The 20,833-nt window shown below is 37.8% G+C and overlaps 2 protein-coding genes across 5 annotated transcripts; one reads left to right on the top strand and one right to left on the bottom strand.

The window, feature by feature from the left end:
* The first annotated feature begins 1,693 nt into the window (after window positions 1-1,693).
* On the top strand, window positions 1,694-11,851 carry LOC140792219 (uncharacterized). Its single transcript, XM_073143073.1, has 11 exons — window positions 1,694-2,008; window positions 2,470-2,532; window positions 3,425-3,495; window positions 4,830-5,702; window positions 6,068-6,125; window positions 6,229-6,303; window positions 6,405-7,232; window positions 7,336-9,672; window positions 9,764-9,833; window positions 10,698-10,849; window positions 11,315-11,851. The coding sequence occupies exons 1-11, from the start codon at window positions 1,930-1,932 to the stop codon at window positions 11,626-11,628; spliced, it is 4,920 nt and encodes a 1,639-aa protein (XP_072999174.1). The 5' UTR covers window positions 1,694-1,929; the 3' UTR covers window positions 11,629-11,851.
* Window positions 11,852-12,687: 836 nt separating this feature from the next.
* On the bottom strand, window positions 12,688-20,022 carry LOC140792644 (glucose-6-phosphate 1-dehydrogenase, chloroplastic-like). Of its 4 annotated transcripts, none has more exons than XM_073143751.1 (10): window positions 19,664-20,022; window positions 16,578-16,813; window positions 16,374-16,468; window positions 16,155-16,269; window positions 14,539-14,744; window positions 14,303-14,452; window positions 14,096-14,216; window positions 13,760-13,989; window positions 13,472-13,672; window positions 12,688-13,104 (listed from the first exon to the last, which is right to left on the bottom strand). In XM_073143751.1, exons 1-10 carry the CDS (start codon window positions 19,854-19,856, stop codon window positions 12,846-12,848), a joined length of 1,806 nt encoding a protein of 601 aa, XP_072999852.1. In that variant the 5' UTR covers window positions 19,857-20,022; the 3' UTR covers window positions 12,688-12,845. The 4 variants fall into 4 exon arrangements, with proteins under 4 accessions (XP_072999852.1, XP_072999855.1, XP_072999853.1 ...); XM_073143754.1 differs by having other exon boundaries at window positions 16,578-16,810; window positions 19,664-19,996; XM_073143752.1 differs by having other exon boundaries at window positions 16,155-16,265; window positions 16,370-16,468; window positions 16,578-16,810; window positions 19,664-19,994.
* Between the last annotated feature and the right edge of the window lie 811 nt (window positions 20,023-20,833).

The raw sequence follows: 20,833 nt of genomic DNA, 5'->3' as shown, positions 1-20,833 counted from the left end.
CTAAAATTGTAAAAAAATATCAACTTACTCACAATATTCTAATACAACGATATAGACCTGATCTTAGAAGGTAGGGTGATTGGAATAGGTGGATTCGTTGTAGAAATCTCAAGCTGCATAGTTCTGAGAGAATATTCACAAAATCTCCTTAGTAGAAAAACTTGTTTACTCTTTAGTTCCCAAAAAGAAATTTCATCAATTTCATCTTGTTAAGATTCTTTATGGTTAGCTTGTATGAGCCCAGCATCCTCACCCAAACCCATATTAAGGGTCACTTGGCTTGAACAAGTTTTCCCAATCGAGTTGGGACTATAGAGTGGGCAACCCTGTTTGACTCAGCATGTCTCACCTTAGGGTTGCCTCTGTGGGCAGTAGGGCAAAGGCAACCCATGTAAGAACATATTTGATCACCTCTTCCGATGCTTGGAAATCCACCCTTCAAGGGATTAGGTTAAGAACTTGACCCTTGATCGTCCAAGGTTCCTTGATAAGAACCAAATCATGTCATCTCTTTGGCTAACCTAAAGAGATAGAGGTAAAAGCCCACTTCCGTGTTCGAAGCCAGGAAAGACTTAATCATTGGCCATATCTTAGACAAGATTAGACGTAGAACCTCAATAGGAACATGTTTATCTAGTAACTTACTGTAAAGTCCATACCTCCATTCTTCTCTATTGCTATGGAGTAAATTTAGGTCTATTTCAACCCAATCCTCCTACTCGACAATGATAATTTTTTGGATGTAGCTCGGGATAGTACTCAATCTTTTCATCTTGAACTTCATATTTATATGATTAGTCATTTCCATTAGCAACTTGAGCCTAAGTACTAAGAATAGAAACATTTAAAGTCTTAGTGACTCAGCCATGCTCTTCTAAAAAAAGGGAATGGCCTTATATACTAGATCAAGCGACCTAGGAGGAAGAGAGATGTGAAACAGGAGCCTCTACGAAAAGAAAGGAAAAAGAAACAAGGACCGATAACTTCTAAGAGAGCAAATTGTCACACAATTCATTTATGACATAATACCTCATGTATAATAAAAAAAACCTAATTATGACCCTAACAACCCATTTATAACACCAAAAAAAAAAAACTATTAATAATACAAAAAAATCTTTTATAATCCAAATAAAACCGTTTGTAATCCAAATTATTTATATAAATTCGAATAGCTTGTGTCGTCTAATAATTCATTGATAACTAATGTAACCCGTTTTATAAATATGTCATATTTATATTTTGACATGTTTAATAAACGATCCATCTAACCCTACTCCTGCTTGAGGTAAAACTTGGGAAAAAAATTTCTTTCAATTTTAATTAAGGAAGGTTGCCTCTTATGTGGGGTGGACCCTACCCAATGGAAACCGATGCCCCTAAGATCTCACCTAGTTCTGGCTTATCGGGTCTGCAATCTTTAAAAAGTAATTCGACAAAAAAACGGATCCGATTAGCCTGATCAAGCGAACCGTGTCCCGTGTCCGTCTAAGAAACACTTCCATCTCCATGTCAATAAGGAGGTTCGAATTATCTATTCGGCGTGATAAAGTATTAGAAATAACAATTTCATCCAGGTGTAAAAAGTGTACTAGCGCATGCGTATACGAGAAACAAATATTTAGATTTATGTGGTAGTAAAGTGAAAAGTTTGCCATTAAAATATAAAATGGTTTACTAATTTCCAAGTATTATCACACACTCTCTATCTCTCTCTAAACACGCAACGCCTTCCTCTCTCTCTCATCGATCTCGTTCCCTTCTCTGTCTCTCAAAACCCTAATCCTCGAAACCCTAGAGCTCGATCGAACCTTCATCCGCTCGATCTCATCGGATCGTGACGTTTCCTCTGGTCGGGAAACCCTAATTTTTTTTTCTCTCTCTCTCTCTCTCTCGCGGCTCCTCGGATCTCGTGCGTCGGCCGTTGGGATGGCGGAAGGGAAGATGGATCGGCCTGGAGAGCTCATCGCCCGGAAGGTTTCCGCGGATGAGGCGTGGTCGGGCAAAGGTGAGAGCAGCCCGCGCACCTGATCGATCTGTGTTGGATTTGTCTAGTTTGCTGTTTTAGGGTTCTTTTGGAAGGGGAAGAAACGTACATAGTGCTGGAATCTTCGGGTTCTTTTGGATTAGTGGATCTCGGATAATTTCGATTTTTAGGATAATTTTGATTTGCGTGGTCTGGTAATTGTTCTTGCATTAATGCATGTGATAGGATTTCTTCTCTTGGTAATTAGAAAGATCTTATCTATGTTTTTTTTTTTGGAATGAAATGATTTTTTTCCTTTTAAAGATCTGGGCCACTTTTGCTGCTGTTCCAAGTGATTGTTTTGTATTTAAGATCTAGGGCTTGGTTTTACTTTTATTGTTCTAAGAAAAGATTTAACATAAGCTTTATCTCGTCGCATCCTGTGGCAACCATTTGTGCAAAATTGGTGATTGAGATTTTTTCTTCTATTACTTTTGCACCAGATGTACTTTCCGTTGGACACGAGGAGGAGAAGGTCCCTCTGGGTTTTCTTGATGAATCGAAAGGTGATTTTCGCTTATATTTCTTTTCTGAAATGTTCTTGGGATATCAGGTTAAGGATCTGTAACCAATCTATGCGTACAAATCATATGGCTGTCAGTAACATCTTTGTATGTGAGGCTGGACGTTTATAACTAGGTTCACAGACGTTAAGGAAGGCACTTAACCACTTTTTGCTTGCTCACTTGAATGAGCGTGTGAACTAGTGACTGCAGATGTGGCCCTTGCCTTACTGTTGTGGTTTATTATTTTCCAACTTCAATGATTTTTGACATATGACAGTTGCACCTGCAATGGCCTCAGTGCGAAGGCTAGATGCAGGAGTTATAGATGACACTTTCTGCAGTGGCATATGCAATAATTGCCATTGGTCATTTTTGTATACGTCTCGTTACTAACTGGCAAAAGGATGTTTTGGGTTGTCGTTACAGTGTTTTTTTTTCCTTTACTAGAATTCCTCAGACGAGAAAAATATGCTTATTTATTTACAATTTTGCACATGAATTACTTCTTTTAGTTGCCCCACATCGAATAATCTGGGTACTTTTCTCTACAGATCATTTCAGTCTGCATGCATAATTATCTAATCATTGGTAGCATATCAGATCTACTAGTTGACTATTGCATGTTGTGCCTTATCTCCTAAATTTGCATGGATGCGATATTCTTATTTGTAATTTTGCGTATTGTTTAGTGGTAAGTTGGTAACTAATTTTGATTGCCTTACATCACATAATCTGGGTAAATTTTTGTCTACAGATCATTTCTAACTGCTTATAAGTAGCTCATTTACTGCTTATAAGTAGCTCATTTTTGTAATGGATTAGATCTACTATCCATCTGTCACATGTTTGTGCCTTTTCTCTTAAATTTTGTATATGTTTTTGCATGCTGCAGATCAGCAGTCTTCTGAGAATAGTATTCCTTTGTCTCCGCAATGGCTTTATGCTAAACCTATTGAAAGCAAGGTTGGTGTTTCTTTCACATATATTGGATGAGCTAGTGCTTTTTATATTTATACAGTCTCCATTATCATGTTACACTAAACTTGATTATGAGAATCAAATATATAATATACATGTAAATATGTAATCTCCTTATACTAGATTGGCATGCTTTGTTATGTAGTGCTTCTTTCCTTTTTGTTTGTCATACATTTGACTTTAGATTTTCAATGATGTTGGTATATAGTATTTTAAAATGAAACACGTTTGGATCCATTGGGCCACCATTGTGCAGACCTAGCAAAGTAAGTTGATCTTGTGTATGGAAGCATCAAACTATGCTGAAGTTGCAATAACAAATATTGTTATTTTATTTCTTCTTTGCCCTATTTTGTTCAAGTTTCTGATTAGTAGTGAATGTGTCAGAACTCCGTGTGCTGTATAAAAATCTTTCGGACAGTTTTCTCCATCCAGATCCTGTTTAGAGAGTTCCTGATAAGAAATGTGAATGGAATTTTGAGTTTATAGATCCAGTGCAGAATTCAACATCAAGCATTTCTGTTCTCTCCTTCCCTCTCTTGTAATGTGCTAATCCTTGATTACTCATCCATATTTGTATTAGTTCAACTAACGATATAGGGTGGTTTGATTCTAGTGGACCACTCAGAATTACTTCGATCTATATAGGAATTGTATTGCCATTGAAATTCCTTGTTCTTCATATATAGGAGTAATTATCTTTCCATCCTAAGTTCCATTGTATTAAATGACCTGGGACATAATGTAGAAACTAGACAGGAAGCAATGGTAACGAGAGGAAAGAGCTGTCATGATTGCTTCTGATAATTTGGTTGCATGATAACCCATATTAGAGGCAGAATGGGAACTGACACAACTGAAGGAGGAACTTAGTGAGAATACTTACAGGATCTTGGGACTGTCTTATCTGCTCCTTATATGCTTCCCATGCTTCATGGATTACAGTGTTCCCTTTGTCTGTATGCCTTTGTCTTGATTTTTGTCTCCCTGTCTTGTATCCATAATGTACAAGCTACTTCTTGTGCTTTAAATTTAAATGCTATCCTTGATTTTTGATGGTTAGTCTAAAACACTCTGATATAAACCTTTATGTTTAATTGTCTATCATCTTGATGCATGTTTGCAAGACTTTCCCCCTCTTAGGTATCTATTTTTCTACAAGGGTAGCTCTGGTTGAGTGTTTTCTTTAGTTTCAGTAAGTTAGTACTTGGAATATAATAGTTAGAATTGTAGGAATGAGAGGGCATCTTTAGATGCTTACTGTTATTGTTCTACTCTTGGCGGCCATTCTCTTAACATGATTTCTTGCTGTGTCACAGGATACTCGCCTTCAAAATTCTTTACCGCATGGAACCTTGTTGGATTCTGCTTCCAAAGATGTGTGGCGTTTGGATGGATCACAAGATAAGAAAGAATGGAGAAGGAATGCTCCTGAGGTCGAGAGTGGTCGCCGCTGGCGTGAAGAGGAGAGGGAAACTGGCTTGCTTGGCAGGAGAGAACGTAGAAAGGAAGGAGATCGAGAAACCGAGTATCGGAAAGGTGATCGTCGTTCTGACAATGTTTCTTTGAGAGAAGGTGCTGATGGTCGGACTTTACCTTCATCTGAGAGGTGGAATGAGGCTCCCAACCGTAATGCAGGTAATGAAAATAGGCGTGATAGCAAATGGTCATCAAGATGGGGTCCAGAAGATAAAGAAAAGGACTCTCGGATAGAGAAAAAAATGGACGTGGAAAAGGATGATACTCATGCTGAAAAACAATCTTTTCCTGGGAGTTTCCGTCAGTTGTCTGAATCAGATTCTCGTGATAAATGGAGGCCTCGCCATCGTCAGGAAGTTCACTCTGGCGGATCCACAACATTCCGTGCTGCTCCAGGATTTGGGTTGGAGAGAGGACGTATGGAGGGCTCAAATGTGGGGTTTACTGTTGGAAGGGGTAGGTCAAATTCTGTAAGTGCAGCATTCAGCATGTCATCGTCCTCTGGGCCAATTGGTGCTCCACCTACTGTCCCATGTGGTATATCTTCTGATACCTTCCGTTATCCAAGGGGAAAGCTTCTTGATATATACAGGAAGAACAGAACTCTATCATCATTGGATACTACTCCTGAAGGACTTGAGGAAGTTCCTTGCATTACACTGTCTAATTCTTTAACGCCACTGGCTTTTCTCACACCTGTCACAGAGGAAGAGGTATGCTCAGTCTTGAGCTCATTAGTGCATTGTGCTTTACTTTACTCACTCTTTAAATGTGAAACATTAAAATTAGCTAGCAAAACTTATTTTTGAATATTGAACTGCACAATGCCAATATGCACTAAGAACTTATATTATATTGATATTGTTTGTAGACATCCAAGGGAAAAGAGGTTGAAAACAATATGGCTCTTTGTTTTCATTTGATCTCACATTTTTCATCAACTTAAATTGAGTAAAGAAATTCTAGTTCTGCTTGTTTGTTGTTAGCAAGACAGCTCAATAATTATTCTGCTTTGCCAGAAAATACTTTTATTATTAGTTTATGCTTCATAAGGTGATTTAAACTATGTTTCCGGTAGGCTCTTCTGGAAGACATTAGGAAGGGGAAGGTCACTGGCGGTGAAGCAAGTTATCCAGGTAGGGATGTGATGATATGAGTCAATAGTTGTGGTACAGCTACAGGGTTTTCTTGTAGTTTTTGTATAGCCAAGTTTGATTTGCTCATTTGTTTACACTTTAGATGTTCAAGGCATAACTCTGGCAGAGAAGAATGGTGGTGTACGCTCTACTTGCTCTGCTGAAGGGGTATCTGCAGGTTAATATTAATATCTGATTCCTTCCCCTACTTTCCGGTGCTTTATCCTGACTTTTTCCCTTCTAAAAGAGTGCTTAACAAATGTGCCTGTTTCGTTTCAGGAACCTTAATTCATGGGTTGGTTCATGATGGTACGGCTCCAATGATTTCAGAAAATGATGCTTTCTACAATGTCGCGGCATCATTTGACACTCTTGCCAATTCCACTAGGGAAGTTGGTGAAGGAACAGTACTTGATGATGATGGAGACGGATATGCTGCTTTTGTGAAGAATGAGAAGTCATCAACTGCTAATTTTGATACCAGTTCTAAGCTATCCAAAGATTCAAGTTATCTGTATGATCCAGCATTAGCCCAGTATATTCCTAATACCACTGAACTATATCAGAATGCTGATGCCAAAGTAAAACTTTTAGAACAGGCTGCTCCTGATGAGTTTAGTATGTTCTACCAAGATCCCCAAGGAGGGATACAAGGTCCATTTCTAGGTGTTGACATCATCTCGTGGTTCGAAGAAGGATACTTTGGTACAGATTTACCTGTACGTCTTTCTGATGCTCCAGAAGGTACTCCCTTCAGGCCACTCGGTGAAGTTATGCCACAGTTGAATCTTAAACCCCAGGGACTCCCTGTTATCTCTGCTATTGAAAATTCAGAGCCTTTGGATTCTGTAAGAGGCAAATTGGAGGACCTAAATCCAGCATCTGATACACGTTCTTTTGCCACAAGTGATCCATTCTGGACACCTGTTTTAGTGGATGCTTTGGATCATCCACCTAAGCCTACTTCTAATGAGTTTGAAGCTCCCTTAGATTCTCAGAGTGGTAGGCTTCAACCATCTGGCAGGGTTCCATCATCTAACTCAGCAAAGTCACTAGTAATTTCTGAAGGGCAACATGTGCAAGATTTTATCGGTCAAGACACTGAAGGTTAGTTCCTATTAAAGAGGTGTTTCCTTGCTTTTCTATGTACTGTTGTAATATCTGTCTAGTATTTTTTGCCGGTTAGTCATGATTTCTTTGTTTGCTGCAGAAGTGTTGTACACAGGGAGGTCCAAGAGTAGCATGGACAGAATTTTAAATCTTTCTAGTGATCGCATTGACTTGTCACGGACTTCTAGTGGTCGCCATGTTGTGTCTGAAGTGAGAGAAGCAAGTTTACCTGTTCCCAAAGCTGCAAGAGACAATGATTTGAACCCGCTAGGGTTACTGTGGTCTGAGCTGGAAGGAATGCAACCAATGCACCCTCTTTCATCAAATATTGTCAATATTTCTGATCAACAGATTATCAACCCTGCATCTAGAAAGGATTTATCTATTTTTAGCAACAAACAGGAGCAGTATAATATGATGGGTGAGTTCCCCTCTATGCATAATGAATGGTCCAATAATGATGGAAGGAATGATAGTTCAAATGTAGTCCATGGTGCCATCAATGCTAGTAGAATTTCTCCTTTTGAAGCTGAATCTCATTTCAATTTAGAAGAGCAGCTGGTAGCTCAACAATTGCGCAGGCAGCAACTTCAGCAACAACAGTTGCTGGCTCATCAAAATATGGATTTTTCAGGACCATTTGCAGAGCAGGTGCTGGATTCTCTGCACCACCAACAGTCGATGAATCAACAAGTGCCAGACTTGGAGCATCTTTTGAAACTTGAGCTTCAATTGGAGCAGCAGCGGCATCTTCAGCAGCTGCAGCAACAACATCAACTGCAACAGCAACAACATCAACTACAACAGCAACAGCAACAGCAGCTTCACCGTCATCAGATGCAATTGCTGCAGCAGCAACGACAACAGCAGCAGCAGCAACAGCAACAGCAACAGCAGCAGCAGCAGCAGTTGCTTCTGGAACAAATGCTGCATCAGCAGTTACGGGAACCCAGTGCTAGAGCCTTGCATGTTGATCCTCGCCAGGCAAATAACATGCTTGATCAGGTTTTACTTAGGCAGCACCTGTTAAATGACTCACAGCAACAGCCCCACAATATTCAACAGCATCATGATGCAGCTATCGAGCAGCTTATTCAAGCAAAATTTGGGCACAACCGTCATCATGAACATCACATGAATATGTTGGACATTCTGCCTCATTCCAAGCATAGGCAAATGCTTCCTGCTGAACAACAAATTCTTTTAGGTCTTCAGCAGGAGCAGCTTCAAGCGAGACAATTTGCGATCGCTTCGAGGCAGGCAGGCATGGAAGAAGACAGACATGTTGGTGGGGTATGGTCCGTTGATGAATCTGGTCAATTCATCAGGGCAGCGCCTACTCCGCACCACATTCATCCTTCTAGATTAAACCAGTTGGATTTTATGCAGTCGCCTAACATGTCGTCATCCTTTGAGCAACCCAGCCAACTTGAGCGAAATTTTGCAATGCTTGAGCGTCTACAGAGAGGGGTTCAGGGGATCCATTCTCTTAATAGATCGAGCTCTATACCTGCAGATGCTCCTCAAAATTTGGACCTTCTAAATGCTCTGGCAGGGTTCCAAGGTTTAGATCCAGTTGAACAGCATGGTCATATACATTCTTCTGGTCAGGTGGCGCCATTTGCTTCTGGAGTTCATCCTAATCAACTTGGGATTCCGGAACAATATGGCCGTTCGCACATGAACCCAATGGAGAGGCACTGGTCTGAATCCAATGGGCCGCTGTCAAATAGCTTGATAGAATCACATCTCAGTCAGTTACAGATAGAAGTGGAGAAGCAGAGGAACATGAAAATGAATCTCACTATTGAGAACCCAAATGCATGGCCATCACTCGTTGGAAATGATGGAAACGTAGAACATGGCTTAGAAAATGTGATCCATCCAAAGATGCTTCCTCAAACTCAACAATCACTAGGATTTACAGATGGTGCTCCTACATCATCTCATCGACAGAAGGACCCTTCTTGGCTCTTTTCAAATCCTGTAGCTGATAGTTCCTTTAAGCTGAACACAGATAGAATGGGCTTTAGTGATTCTTTGGCAGAGAGTTCTCTCTTTGCTAAAGTAGGGCAGGTATCGCAGGAGGGATTATTGAATCTTAACTCAGAAAGTCAAGTTAATAGCTTTGAGAGCGGTGGAAGCTTACCTTTTCGGTCTAGCTCTGGAACATCACTTGAACAACACTTCCATTCAAATATGGATGAAATTCAGAAAGAACAACTTGTGGATAATATGAGTCATGATGTATCCATGAACAGATTAGATACCATTGATGTGAATGAGGGTAAGAGGGGGACTAAGCATTCTACTAAAGGTAAGGGGACAGGCAGATCAATTCTAGATAGTCTCGAAGGTGGGGTTGGGCAACTAGAAGGCAGAGATAAAGAGTCGAAAATTGTTGCACCAGTTAGGCATACCTCTACTGGCAGCACAGGTAATCTTATTGAATAATATTATCTATGGATTATCTGATTTTTTACCTTTTCTTGTATTCACATGATTGGGAACTGTGATATATTAAGCAGGTGGAGATCTGTTTTATAATTATGAGGTGGGAGATGATACTGCTTTTGGTGAAGAGATGGCTAATAGCAGGTATCTATTCTTTGAAAATGCTGTAACTTTAGATTTAACTAGTAAAGTTGTGTCTTTCCCCCCTCTTGAAACTTGGGACGGCGAGCTTCTTAAATTCTTTTTAAAGAACCTCCTGAATTTTGATAATATGAATTTAGTGAAAATGTTCCATTTCTTTTAAGAGTATCTTTACTTCTAAAAGGTGGACACTTTAGGTGATTCTTTTTCTTCTTGGTGGCATTCTCTGTTTATTATATCTTAGTTGAGAAGTAAAGTCATTCTGACTTTGAACGTCCAGTTGGGACTTACTATTTATCAACTATTTCTTTATGTGTTGTTTCACTCAACAACACAAATTTACAGAAGTTTTGGTAAATAATTTACTGTTTAAAAACAGAAAAAAGGATATCCTGTTAAGTCTTTTCTTATTTACAAATTGAATCGTGCAATTGCTTTGCTGTAACCAATTTCTAATATGAATAGTTCAACTTTTTTTCTTTATCTACTAGTTCCAAATGCTAGAACAATCGGAATACATATATCATTCATATATATGACATGTAAAAAAATTCCAAGGTACGAGAACTATTTAAATATATCTTCACTCATTTATTTTGTGGTGTTTCAATTTACTCTTGTTTATGGCTAGTTTCAATCTGAAAAATGAAAAATACCTGTTAGAAATTTTGTAAGAATATATATATATATATAGTGACGTTCCAAGTCCGGCAAAAATAGAATTTGTAAATTTTACTTTTCTTTGAATCTACTTGGGTGGAGATGTAAATGATTTCTTGAGTGGATATTCACTTACTTTGGCTAGCAGAGCTTGCGATGCTGAACTTTAGGGTTTTATGGTTATGCTCTTGCTCCTTTTGTTTGTAGGACTCCTGCTCTTCTGTCGAAGGGATTTGCTAATTCCTTACTAAAGCGACCACAAGACCAGCATGCCATTTCGTCTCAGGCTGCATTGTCAGATCTAGCCTCTGCTCCATCCACCAAGGGAAAAAATTTGACAATTGTTACATCGTTCGAAGGTACGCTTTGCATCTCTCTCTCTCTCTCTCTCTCCCCCCCCCCCCCAGCCCCAATCTTGGAACTTTAAAAGTTAGAAACTGTTTAACCGGGGCTAGTTAGGTGTGGAAATGATCTATGCATTTCTTTCGCTCGGATGCTAAAAATTGTACTTAACTGGTGTGATTCTAAACTGAAGGGGAGCTCAACTTCCAATACTATTCTTGATTTCTTGGCTCAACTGTATTAAACTCAAAACAGGTGGGGATGTTGATGAGGTCACGTGTTGATGAAGTCACGTCCATATTATATTCTTACCTCATAAAGCAGCATAACTCAAATGAGTGGACCCTGAGAGAACAGGCTTTATCTCTGTTAAAGTGGGCAGGGCCCAACTTATGAACTAATTTGGACTATTGGTGCAGCATAGGGCATCTATATTTGTTTCTTATTTTCTGAACTAAATAACTCTGTGTATCAAAATGCAGAGAGTAAGCAAGAACATGGAGGTACATCAATTGCCCACTCTTCAGAGTTCATCTCTAGATTCCGCCGCATATCCTCGAGCAGTAATGCAGATGCAACGGAACCATCTTTCATTGACATGCTGAAAAGCACAAAAAAACCCACTTCAGAGTCTGATGCTTCAGCCAGTGGCGTGGAGTCTGCAGAAGGTGGTGCAGGTGGCAAGAGCAGCAAGAAGAAAGGGAAGAAAGGACGGCAGATTGACCCCTCTCTCCTTGGTTTTAAGGTTCATAGCAACCGCATCATGATGGGCGAGATCCAGCGCCCCGATATTTGAGTACACACCAGTCTTGTAACGTATGTAAAGTATCCATTGTAAGGCTGTACAGGTTTTGTAAAGTTCGGAGGTCTTTTCCTTTCTTCAGAAATCATCTTCCTTTTCCTTCACAAGGTTTTAAAATTTAGCGGAGCCCTCAGTGTGCGAGAGAAGGTGCAAGATATGTGGCAATAAACATCTGTACAAATTCTGTATCGATTTTGGCAATTTTGTTCTTCATTCACATTTGTTTGGCAAATAAGGACCATGGTATCTGTGCAGATATGTCCTGTGTTAGGTGATGATGTCTCACGATCTGCTTCTCTTTGTTGGACCTGATCCAGGATTCTTGGTTCTTGAGATCAAGCTATCTTTTTTCTGAGTTTTTAAACCAATCTCTATCATTCTGGTCAGGATATTAAATCTGTTCCACCGATAATTTCAAACTATTTTTATTAATTTACTACAGTTTTTTGTAAAGTGCAACTTATTTTGACTTCTTTAGCACTTACATAGTGCAATCATAATACCTTGGTAAATAATTTGAAAGCTATAGCAAAAACTGATCCTCAGTAATTCCCTTTCACTAGGAACAACAAATAAGTCACAACTCATCTTTATTCGTAATTGTGTCAGGTGGCTGGTGCTCCTCTATTTTAATCTTGGAATAATAAAATTATTCATTTGTTGGCAAAAATAGGAGGATATATTTAGGGAATATTGAAGTTCTATCTTTCTGGTATTCATTTACTGCGGCAAATACTATTAGCGTAAAAAACTCGTTGGTATGGCCTTGCAGATATTCACATTGCTTATAAAGGGAAATATTGTTCTGTTCACAAAAAGAGTTGCGTTTATCTACAACCTCGTGCAGAACACGAACCACCATATTAATCAGTGAATCTTGATAAGGGTAAATCGCAAATTAGAAATTCTATTCATGATGAGCTATATCTTATACTTGCTAGTGAATACAATCCACCTTCACAAATAGAAATGGGACTAAATAACAATAAGAATATCTACAACGTCACAAGGACAAATATCAATCCACTTTCAGCGATTCTCTAAAATGTCTGGTTGGACATTGAAAACTGAGGAACAAAATTCAATAGATAGTGAACATTCATTACACTGATAAACCCAATTGTCTCTCACTGCAGAAGGAACCTCTTACCTTATTCTTATGCAATCTCCCTCTATTACATTAGATTTGCAATATTATCCTACTGAAGAATTTAACCCTTGTAGTGCTCTGCACTTAGATCACCCCATCTAACTTTGTACTTAGCTGCAAGATAATGGGCTCCAACCGGTCCGCGGCTGCCATAAGGATATAACTCAGGAGCAATCCTCTTCTCCTCCAACTCTTTTAGAAGAGGAGTGAAGAGCGACCATGCAGCATCCAACTCGTCGGAACGAATAAAAAGCCTTCTTTCCCCCTCAATGGCGTCAAGCAGGAGCCTCTCATATGCATCCGGGATCTCTTTTGAATACCTACAGCAAAAAATTTGAAACCCATTTCATAAGAAAGGTCAACCATACTTCATTAAGAATAGTTCAATAGCGATAAATGCATGAAGAAATGGCATTTAAAAATTTCCTAAGACAAACATAAGATATTTTCATCATATGAACTTGGAATATTGTGTAATTATTCACTTGGTTCTTAGCACAATCCCTATAAGCCAAGACAATTACACAATAGCAGGTAAGTCACACTATATAAGGTAGAATTTCAAGAATTTAGCCTTTTCTGCCCCATATAACTTTCTCGACAAAGAAGTTATGAAGAAAATAAACTGGAAAAGGAGAAGATAATTTCATAGTTAGTTGCACATCTACTTATAGTGAATCATCCTACCTTGCAGCATAATGAAGATTCAGATTACTTCTATCCAATCTCATTCCCAGACCAGGGATCTTGTTGTTGATCTTCAAATAAATAGCCTCATCAGGTTGCACCCGAATCACAAGCTCATTTGTAGCTCGATCAAGATCTGTTCCAAAGCTCCTCTTATATAAATTACCAGGAACATGCCTAAATTGAACTCGAATTTCTGCCCTGAATCCACAAGAATTTTATGCAATCAAGTTGCTGCTAGGAAATATGCAATAAAGTTAAAACACAATGAACAATTGAGGAACACACCTTTTTGTATGTAGTGCTTTTCCAGCCTTCATCAGAAATGGCACTCCATCCCATCTGGCATTGTCGATAAAAAGCGCAGCTGCAGCAAATGTTGGAGTTACACTGCCGCTAGGTACAGTCTTATCATCAATATATGCAGGATACGTAACGCCACCCTTTGTGTGGCTTTTATACTGTCCTATTACAACATTATCGAGTTGCAATGGCCTCATGGAGCGCAAGACTTTAACCTGAAATACAGGCAACAATTTATTGAAAAGCAGTCAATCTAGGTGTTAACAGGGTTGCACATAACAAATGGCTTTGCAAAGAATTAATATAAAGCTCTCCTCCTACCTTCTCATTTCTGATGTCCTCTGCATCTAAGCTTACAGGAGTTTCCATGGCAAATAACGCTAATATTTGAAGCAGATGATTCTGCATAATATCTCTGATAATACCATAGTTATCAAAGTACCTGAGAAGACAAACAGTGGAACACATGAGCCACTTGGATTGCATCAGTGTAACACCAGCATCAGGATGCTTGCAAATAATCCTTACCCTCCTCGTCCTTCAGTACCAAAGTCTTCAGAAAATATCAATTGGACATTCCTTATGTACTGCCTTGACCACAAAGGTTCAAAGACAAGATTTGAGAACCGAAGAACAGACAGGTTCTCGACCAATTCCTTGCCCAAATAGTGGTCAATCCTGTATAAAGAAAGAAAAAAAACACCATTACAACAATGACATGATGGCCCTCATTGGATATGTAGTTTCCTCTCAACTAATGTTACCTAAAGATTTGATCCTCCACTAGGTACTGTTTCAGCCCTCTTGTCAATGCAGCAGAAGATTCAGAGTCCCGACCAAAAGGTTTTTCAACTATCACCCTTGTCCAGCCATTTGCAGATGAAGCTGACTGGCTTGCACATTTGACCACATCTATAAATATATTTGGAGGTATTGATAGATAGAAAAGGCGATTTGAAAGCCTTGCACCCTGCAAAAGGTCACAGAGCTTAAATTTTCTTTTCTTTGCCAAATAATTCAGGATGTGAAGTGGTGGAACTGTGTTGAATAGAAATAAAACTTTCTCAAATTATAAAAGAGGAGGCATGAGTACAGAATATCAAGTAAGATGACCAAGCACATATAAATAAAGGCAACTAATAATACCATGACGATACCCACAGAAAACGAAAATTTGCAAGACACAATTACATGTTGAAGGGAAACATTTGTGACTTTATTATAACTTACAAGTCAGTGAACGAGATAAAAATAAAGGCACATACATGAAGAACGAGACTGGTAAATACAAAGTGGGGCTCAACTCGTACGCTCTCAGAAACTGTATCTCACGCCTCTCCATATGCTTAATCATTTCAAATAACAGAGCATTTTCACAGGCTACAGTGAAGCTGGACTCTGGAGGCACTATACCTTCGAGTACTAAATTGGGCTCCTTTGAGGTCAAATAAAACTGTAAATGTAATGCAAATAGCAACGAGGCAACAAGAAACACTTGAATTGTTTCAATGCCATCAAGGAGAGGTCATTAGTAAGAACAAAAGGGACAATTGGAAATAATGAAATGGCATTCAATTGGTATCTTACTATTTCATTTGTCATGAACCTACCATTTTACACTCTTACTAACAGCAGGATAAATTCCATCCAAAATTCAATCAGAACTTTCTTTTAGTAAGGATTACACGAGAGTAAAGTTTCCAATACTTGTAGACCCAGGAAGATAAAACCTGGATATTAGTAATCCAAGTAAAGTCCCTAGATCCTGAAGGGCCCATCATGTTATACGAGCACACAATAGTACTATGTGGATGACCTTTCATATGAGCTAGCAGTCTCACTACATCTGTCACTAGCTCTATAAATCAAAATGCAAATCTAATCAGGTTATTTTAAGTTACGATAGTAATATACATAAATTGTGGAAATGAATAAGTACTTTGCTTGAAATAATTTTTCAGCTCAGGGACTTCCACTTGGTGATGCAACTTATTTCTTCTTCAAAACCAACATAGTTCTACAACTTTAACAATGGACATCAGCAAATTTTTTTTCTTAATCTAACAAAAGCATGCATAAGAATTTGATGTGACACGTAGCAATTGTGACAATCTAAAGAAGAGACAAACTGAAAAGAATGGACAAGAGAGGTGCACTTTCTTAGATAATACTATTGATTATGAACATTCTAGATTCCAACTTTCTATGTACATTCTCAGATTCTGTAAATGGTAGCAACATACAATTAATAACACTAGAAGAAAGAATTTATCAATCATGAATAAGTGCTCCTCATCTATGGGTAAAACATTATTTAACTGCACAAAAACTTTTCATGTACAAATTCTCTATGTTATAATCTGTTAAAAAATCACAGTACCTCATGTTCTTTTAGCTTCTTATCTAGCTCTGCAAAGTTCTCTTCCGAGTCATATTGACCTGAATGATAAAAGCATCTTTCAAGAAACTGATCCATTTTCTCACTACAATTCTCCCTGTAAAACAGCAGAAACTATTCATACTTGACAAACGAGCAGCTAAATTAATAAGTAATTCATCAATTCTGGAAATAATGCAAACATATTGTAGATGAACCTGCCTTTTATCTATTCTGCAAGTTAGTGTTCTGCTGACCATGTTTCTTAATTCAGCATCTGTCATCTTACTCCTAGCATAACCAAAAATTGTGAAATGCTGCAGAAAGTAAAACATCATGATGATAAGAACAAAACTAAAAATGAAGTCACCCAGGTGAGTGGTCCCCATGCAAAAAGAAAAACTGAACCAAATAAGGCAACTGAACCTTTGGAAGGCAGTCTTCATAGTAAAGTGCAAATAGTGCAGGAAATATCTTCTTTTTGGCAAGGTCTCCAGAAGCTCCGACTACGGTGATACTAACAGTAGAATCCTTCTCACCGTCACTCAAACCAACCAAGTTTTGGTATTGCTTTGAAGAAATTTTTTTTAGTGAACCATTTTCTAACTCCTTCGGAGGGGCTTCTTTCAAAGGGTCCACAGGGGCAGGTGCAGTTGCAGCTGCTGTACCAGTATAATTTTGACATTTCAGATAGAGTACCAAAATAACTCGCATTTGATAAATAAAAAAATGTCAAAGAACAAGTAAACAGCAGTGAGTGTATGAGGTGGTCGATGAATAAACAGTATTTGTTGCAAAGTCATCATTGAAGCCTCTAACCCAGAATGTACAAGGCAGGCAAAATATAAAGCAGACAGATAGAAATAGACTATAGTCCATAAAAATATCCAGAAAATTTTCTAGCTTCCCCTAAATTTACCATAGTAAGGACTAGAGCTAAGTTCCTAGCCAAGCAAAGTTAATTAATATGGTGCTCTACCATTAAAGCTCTACAGTAAGGTGGTCACTAGGGAGATCTAATGTACAATAATAGTCCACCTCTCCTAAAGCATCTTAGATGAATGCAAAATATGATGACAATCACAAAGTAGGTAAAAGGCTAAACGACGATGAAACTTGTCCTTAGTTCTCTAGGTTTGTGCTTATTTGACGGCATTCTCTTTTCCACTAGTATTACAATGAATGCTACAGATGCAAAAGATGATAACACTTGATAAGGGAAGAATCAATAATGATGATCTATAAGCTCTAATACTAACCTGAAAGTATGAAGCCAGATTGTTCATTATAAAGTTTGGAAAAGGAAGTTACAGGAAATACAGAGGTCAACTATTAATACAGTATAGCAAAATATAGGTGTTAAAATCTTATTCAGACTATTTTTAATCTGACCTAAGAAAAGAATACAGATACCGACAAAAATTAGACAAATGATCAAATTGGCAAAGGGTAATCGGTAAATAAGAAAACCTCATAATAAATTAATAATCATATCACATACTAAAATTCTAAATGATCTTGATGGATTAGTATATCAAAAAGGAACCAAGTTGCTTAAGAGGTAAAAAAACCAATAGGTAAATTTATTCGGTGAAGAAAGAAAAGCCAGAATAAATGAAATTATTTACAAGGACAAGTGGTATATAACTTTACTTTAAAATAACCATAGTTTGTTTGAAATAGTAAAGGTAGGCACTATGTTATCTAACACTGCATGTTAGTTAATTTAGATGACTCCATCCAAAATTTAAATTTGCAAACTGCAAACAAATCTGAAGCCCTAAACCAAACTTTGAAATCAAATATTAATTATCTCATCCAAATTAATGCACAATCAAACATGTAGCATATATTTAAATGAAGCTAAGAAAATACAGCATCATTTTTTCAAAATAAAACTAATTTTCAGAGCATGAATGCTTCCCTAGGGGCTAGGATAGCGATTGATAAGATGAACCTCATGCGAAGGCCCATACAAGATACTCCCTAAAAGGATATAGTTCCATAAGAAATGGCTTATGAGATTTACAAGGATTTGGTAATGGAAAGGATGAATTAATATTGGTAAAAGAGAAGCAACCCTCTTAGGAAAAATATAGACTAATAAATAGTTCCCCTATAAAATTCCCAACTGTTTACTGTATGGATTGAAGAAGAATAGTACGACTTTGGGAAAGACTCTGATTCACCTCCCTCCTTTTTTTATAGGTCACAAGGGAGATTGGCATGTAGTTAGAACTATTTACTCCTAACTATATACCACGTAAAATTCAAGTCATCAACTACATTTCATAGTATACTTTGGGATAAAAAAAAAATTCTCTTAGAGGGGTAGTGAGTCTAGTGACTACAAGTCTACAACACAAGTTAACTATCTCCTCGAAATATTGATCATGAAAGTCCAGTGGTAGAGTAGAGTTTGGTCCTTATCTTTGAAGACCAGTAATGGTCCTTGAATTGGATTTGAGATGGTTTGAACTTTGAAATGCCTGTTGTGGTCGAGAGCAATAAATCAAGCTAAGAAATAATTCTTATGTATGTCAACTGTGCCATAATAGTTTGTTTATAACTGTTTTTTTATGACAACCTAGGTAACACTACCACTTATCGTTTCATGAATTGCAGCTTTACTCCAGAGTCCTCACCACTACCAATCTGAGACATCAGTATAACTTAAATACATTTTAGCCCAACTTTTCCCCTTCTATCTCCGTTGGTGCTCTGAACTCTCAGTACATCATATTTGGTGTTTGGTAGTTTATCTGTCATTTGTGTTCTAACTCTCTTGACTGTTACTTTTGAATGAATATACAAAGGCAATTCACAATTGTAGACCTTTCAACGGACTAGAAAAAAAATTAAAACTTGTAACATGGTGCAGATTATGTTATATATTGAAAGAACAGACAGTTTAATTAATAACAAATGACAATTAGGTGTAGCACAAATCTTATATAGTATGGATTTAGTATGGACACTTATTAATGCTTAAACCCATTTATCTACAATATTAATTAGACAGTATAAACAAGTGAATGTAATTACTAATTTACCAAATGAAAGAGAATTTGATTGTATGCAGCTTCAGGCAATGCAGCCAACCCAAACACCAGATAAACAAGTGATACAACACCATTAGGCACATGTATAAGCTGATGCAGACTACCAAATGCCCCCCAAAATAGTCTATGGAAAATGCCATTTCTAGCAATTCCTTACTTGATTCATCACCAAGTATCAATTACAAACACCTTGCCAACAAAACATTCTGAAGCTGCAAAAAAGTCAAATCTTTCCAGCACTATCTAAACTAACAAAGCAAGTATACATGACTAACTCAAGTTTCAGGAACTCTTAACAAGATAATCCACTAATTGACCATCAATCAAATAGGGCAATCCACTATAATCTTATCATCCAAACACCGTATCGAAACAATCCTTTTCCCAACCCAACTCACAATCTGTCAAAACAGAAATAAACAAGAAACGACCCAAATGAACAAAAGTTACCTTCTTGCATCGAGACAAGATTCCAGTGCCGGCTTTTAGCCGATCCGGGGGAGACCCACTTCCAAAAAGACCTTCTTTCGAGGGAACAAATGGACACCGACGCAGGAGACGCCACCCTTCGCTGGCCCTTAGGAAGAGACGACGGAGCAGGGGCAAAACGGGAAGAGGGGCATTTCGGGCAGGGCAGGGCCATCTCTCTCTTCAAGCTCTACTCGCTTATCGCTCACGAGAGAGGAGAGAGAGAAGAGATTTGAAGGGGGAGGAGGAGGACGAGGACGAGGAGAACATTGGAGGTATCGAAATCGGTGGTCTCTTGAGATCGCCGAAGGGGCTATTTTGGTAATAAACATTCTTTGGGAGAAGAGAAGGGGCAGCACACAAAGTTGGCCTTAATAATATCAAAGAACTCTGAGGAGATTTCTGACGTGGCATATTATTATTGGTTGTCTATCACATTAAGGAACTGGGGTTCAATTAAGTTTAAAGAATGCCTGAGATCGAGAGTCGTCATGCTCTTTTTTTTTTTAATAGTGTTTTAAAATTGCTTCTTAATTTGGACTTCTGAAGAGGGTTAAGGGTTAATTGGCTCCTGGGGTTGATTCGGCCACATGGAAAATTATGTAAATTTTGGAGCAAGAAATAGTTTATTTTTAGTTGATCGAGCCAAGCTCTGTTGAATTAAAATTAATTTTAAACTTAGTTATATAATCATGTTTGAATTGAAATAATTTTAATTGGAACCAATTTTTAAACTCGAACTCGCGTAAACTATCGGTCAATAAACAATTTCAAATCTGAATCAATTCGATCGTAAATCAAATTAATTATACTTGAATTGAATCAAGCTTCTTAAAAATAAAATCTAATTCAATAGTGAAGACATAAAAACTAATATAGTAATATTACGAGCCTTTTTACGTAGATCCAAAAGTTAATATTAATCACACATATATATATAATATAATATTAAATATTATATTATTATTTTTGATTTATAAATAAGCTTGACTCGAAATTAATTTTGAGATTTAGAACTTGTTACCTAGATTAAGGATAAATTAGCTCGCTTTCTAATCGAACTTGATTGATTGAGTGTTAATGAGCTGAACTTGAGCTAAACTCGAGCTAACTCGATTATTTTGACTGCCTACTTACAGCAAGAATTTGGTT

This window comes from Typha latifolia, chromosome 7 (genome assembly GCF_019914945.1).
Source record: "Typha latifolia isolate L0001 chromosome 7, TyphaL0001v2, whole genome shotgun sequence".
In the NCBI taxonomy this organism is placed as follows: Eukaryota; Viridiplantae; Streptophyta; class Magnoliopsida; order Poales; family Typhaceae; genus Typha; species Typha latifolia.
This window is presented reverse-complemented; position numbering and strand designations above follow the sequence as displayed.

Excerpts from the sequence above, each read along its gene's own strand:
- LOC140792219 (XM_073143073.1), top strand. The coding sequence starts at position 1,930 with ATGGCGGAAGGGAAGATGGATCGGCCTGGAGAGCTCATCGCCCGGAAG. Across the intron at positions 6,304-6,404 it reads TGCTGAAGGGGTATCTGCAG|GAACCTTAATTCATGGGTTG; the intron begins GTTAATATTAAT and ends GTTTCGTTTCAG. Across the intron at positions 9,834-10,697 it reads GAAGAGATGGCTAATAGCAG|GACTCCTGCTCTTCTGTCGA; the intron begins GTATCTATTCTT and ends TTTTGTTTGTAG.
- LOC140792644 (XM_073143751.1), bottom strand. The coding sequence starts at position 19,856 with ATGGCCCTGCCCTGCCCGAAATGCCCCTCTTCCCGTTTTGCCCCTGCT. Across the intron at positions 16,469-16,577 it reads ATGAAGACTGCCTTCCAAAG|CATTTCACAATTTTTGGTTA; the intron begins GTTCAGTTGCCT and ends TACTTTCTGCAG. Across the intron at positions 14,453-14,538 it reads GTGGAGGATCAAATCTTTAG|GATTGACCACTATTTGGGCA; the intron begins GTAACATTAGTT and ends TTCTTTATACAG.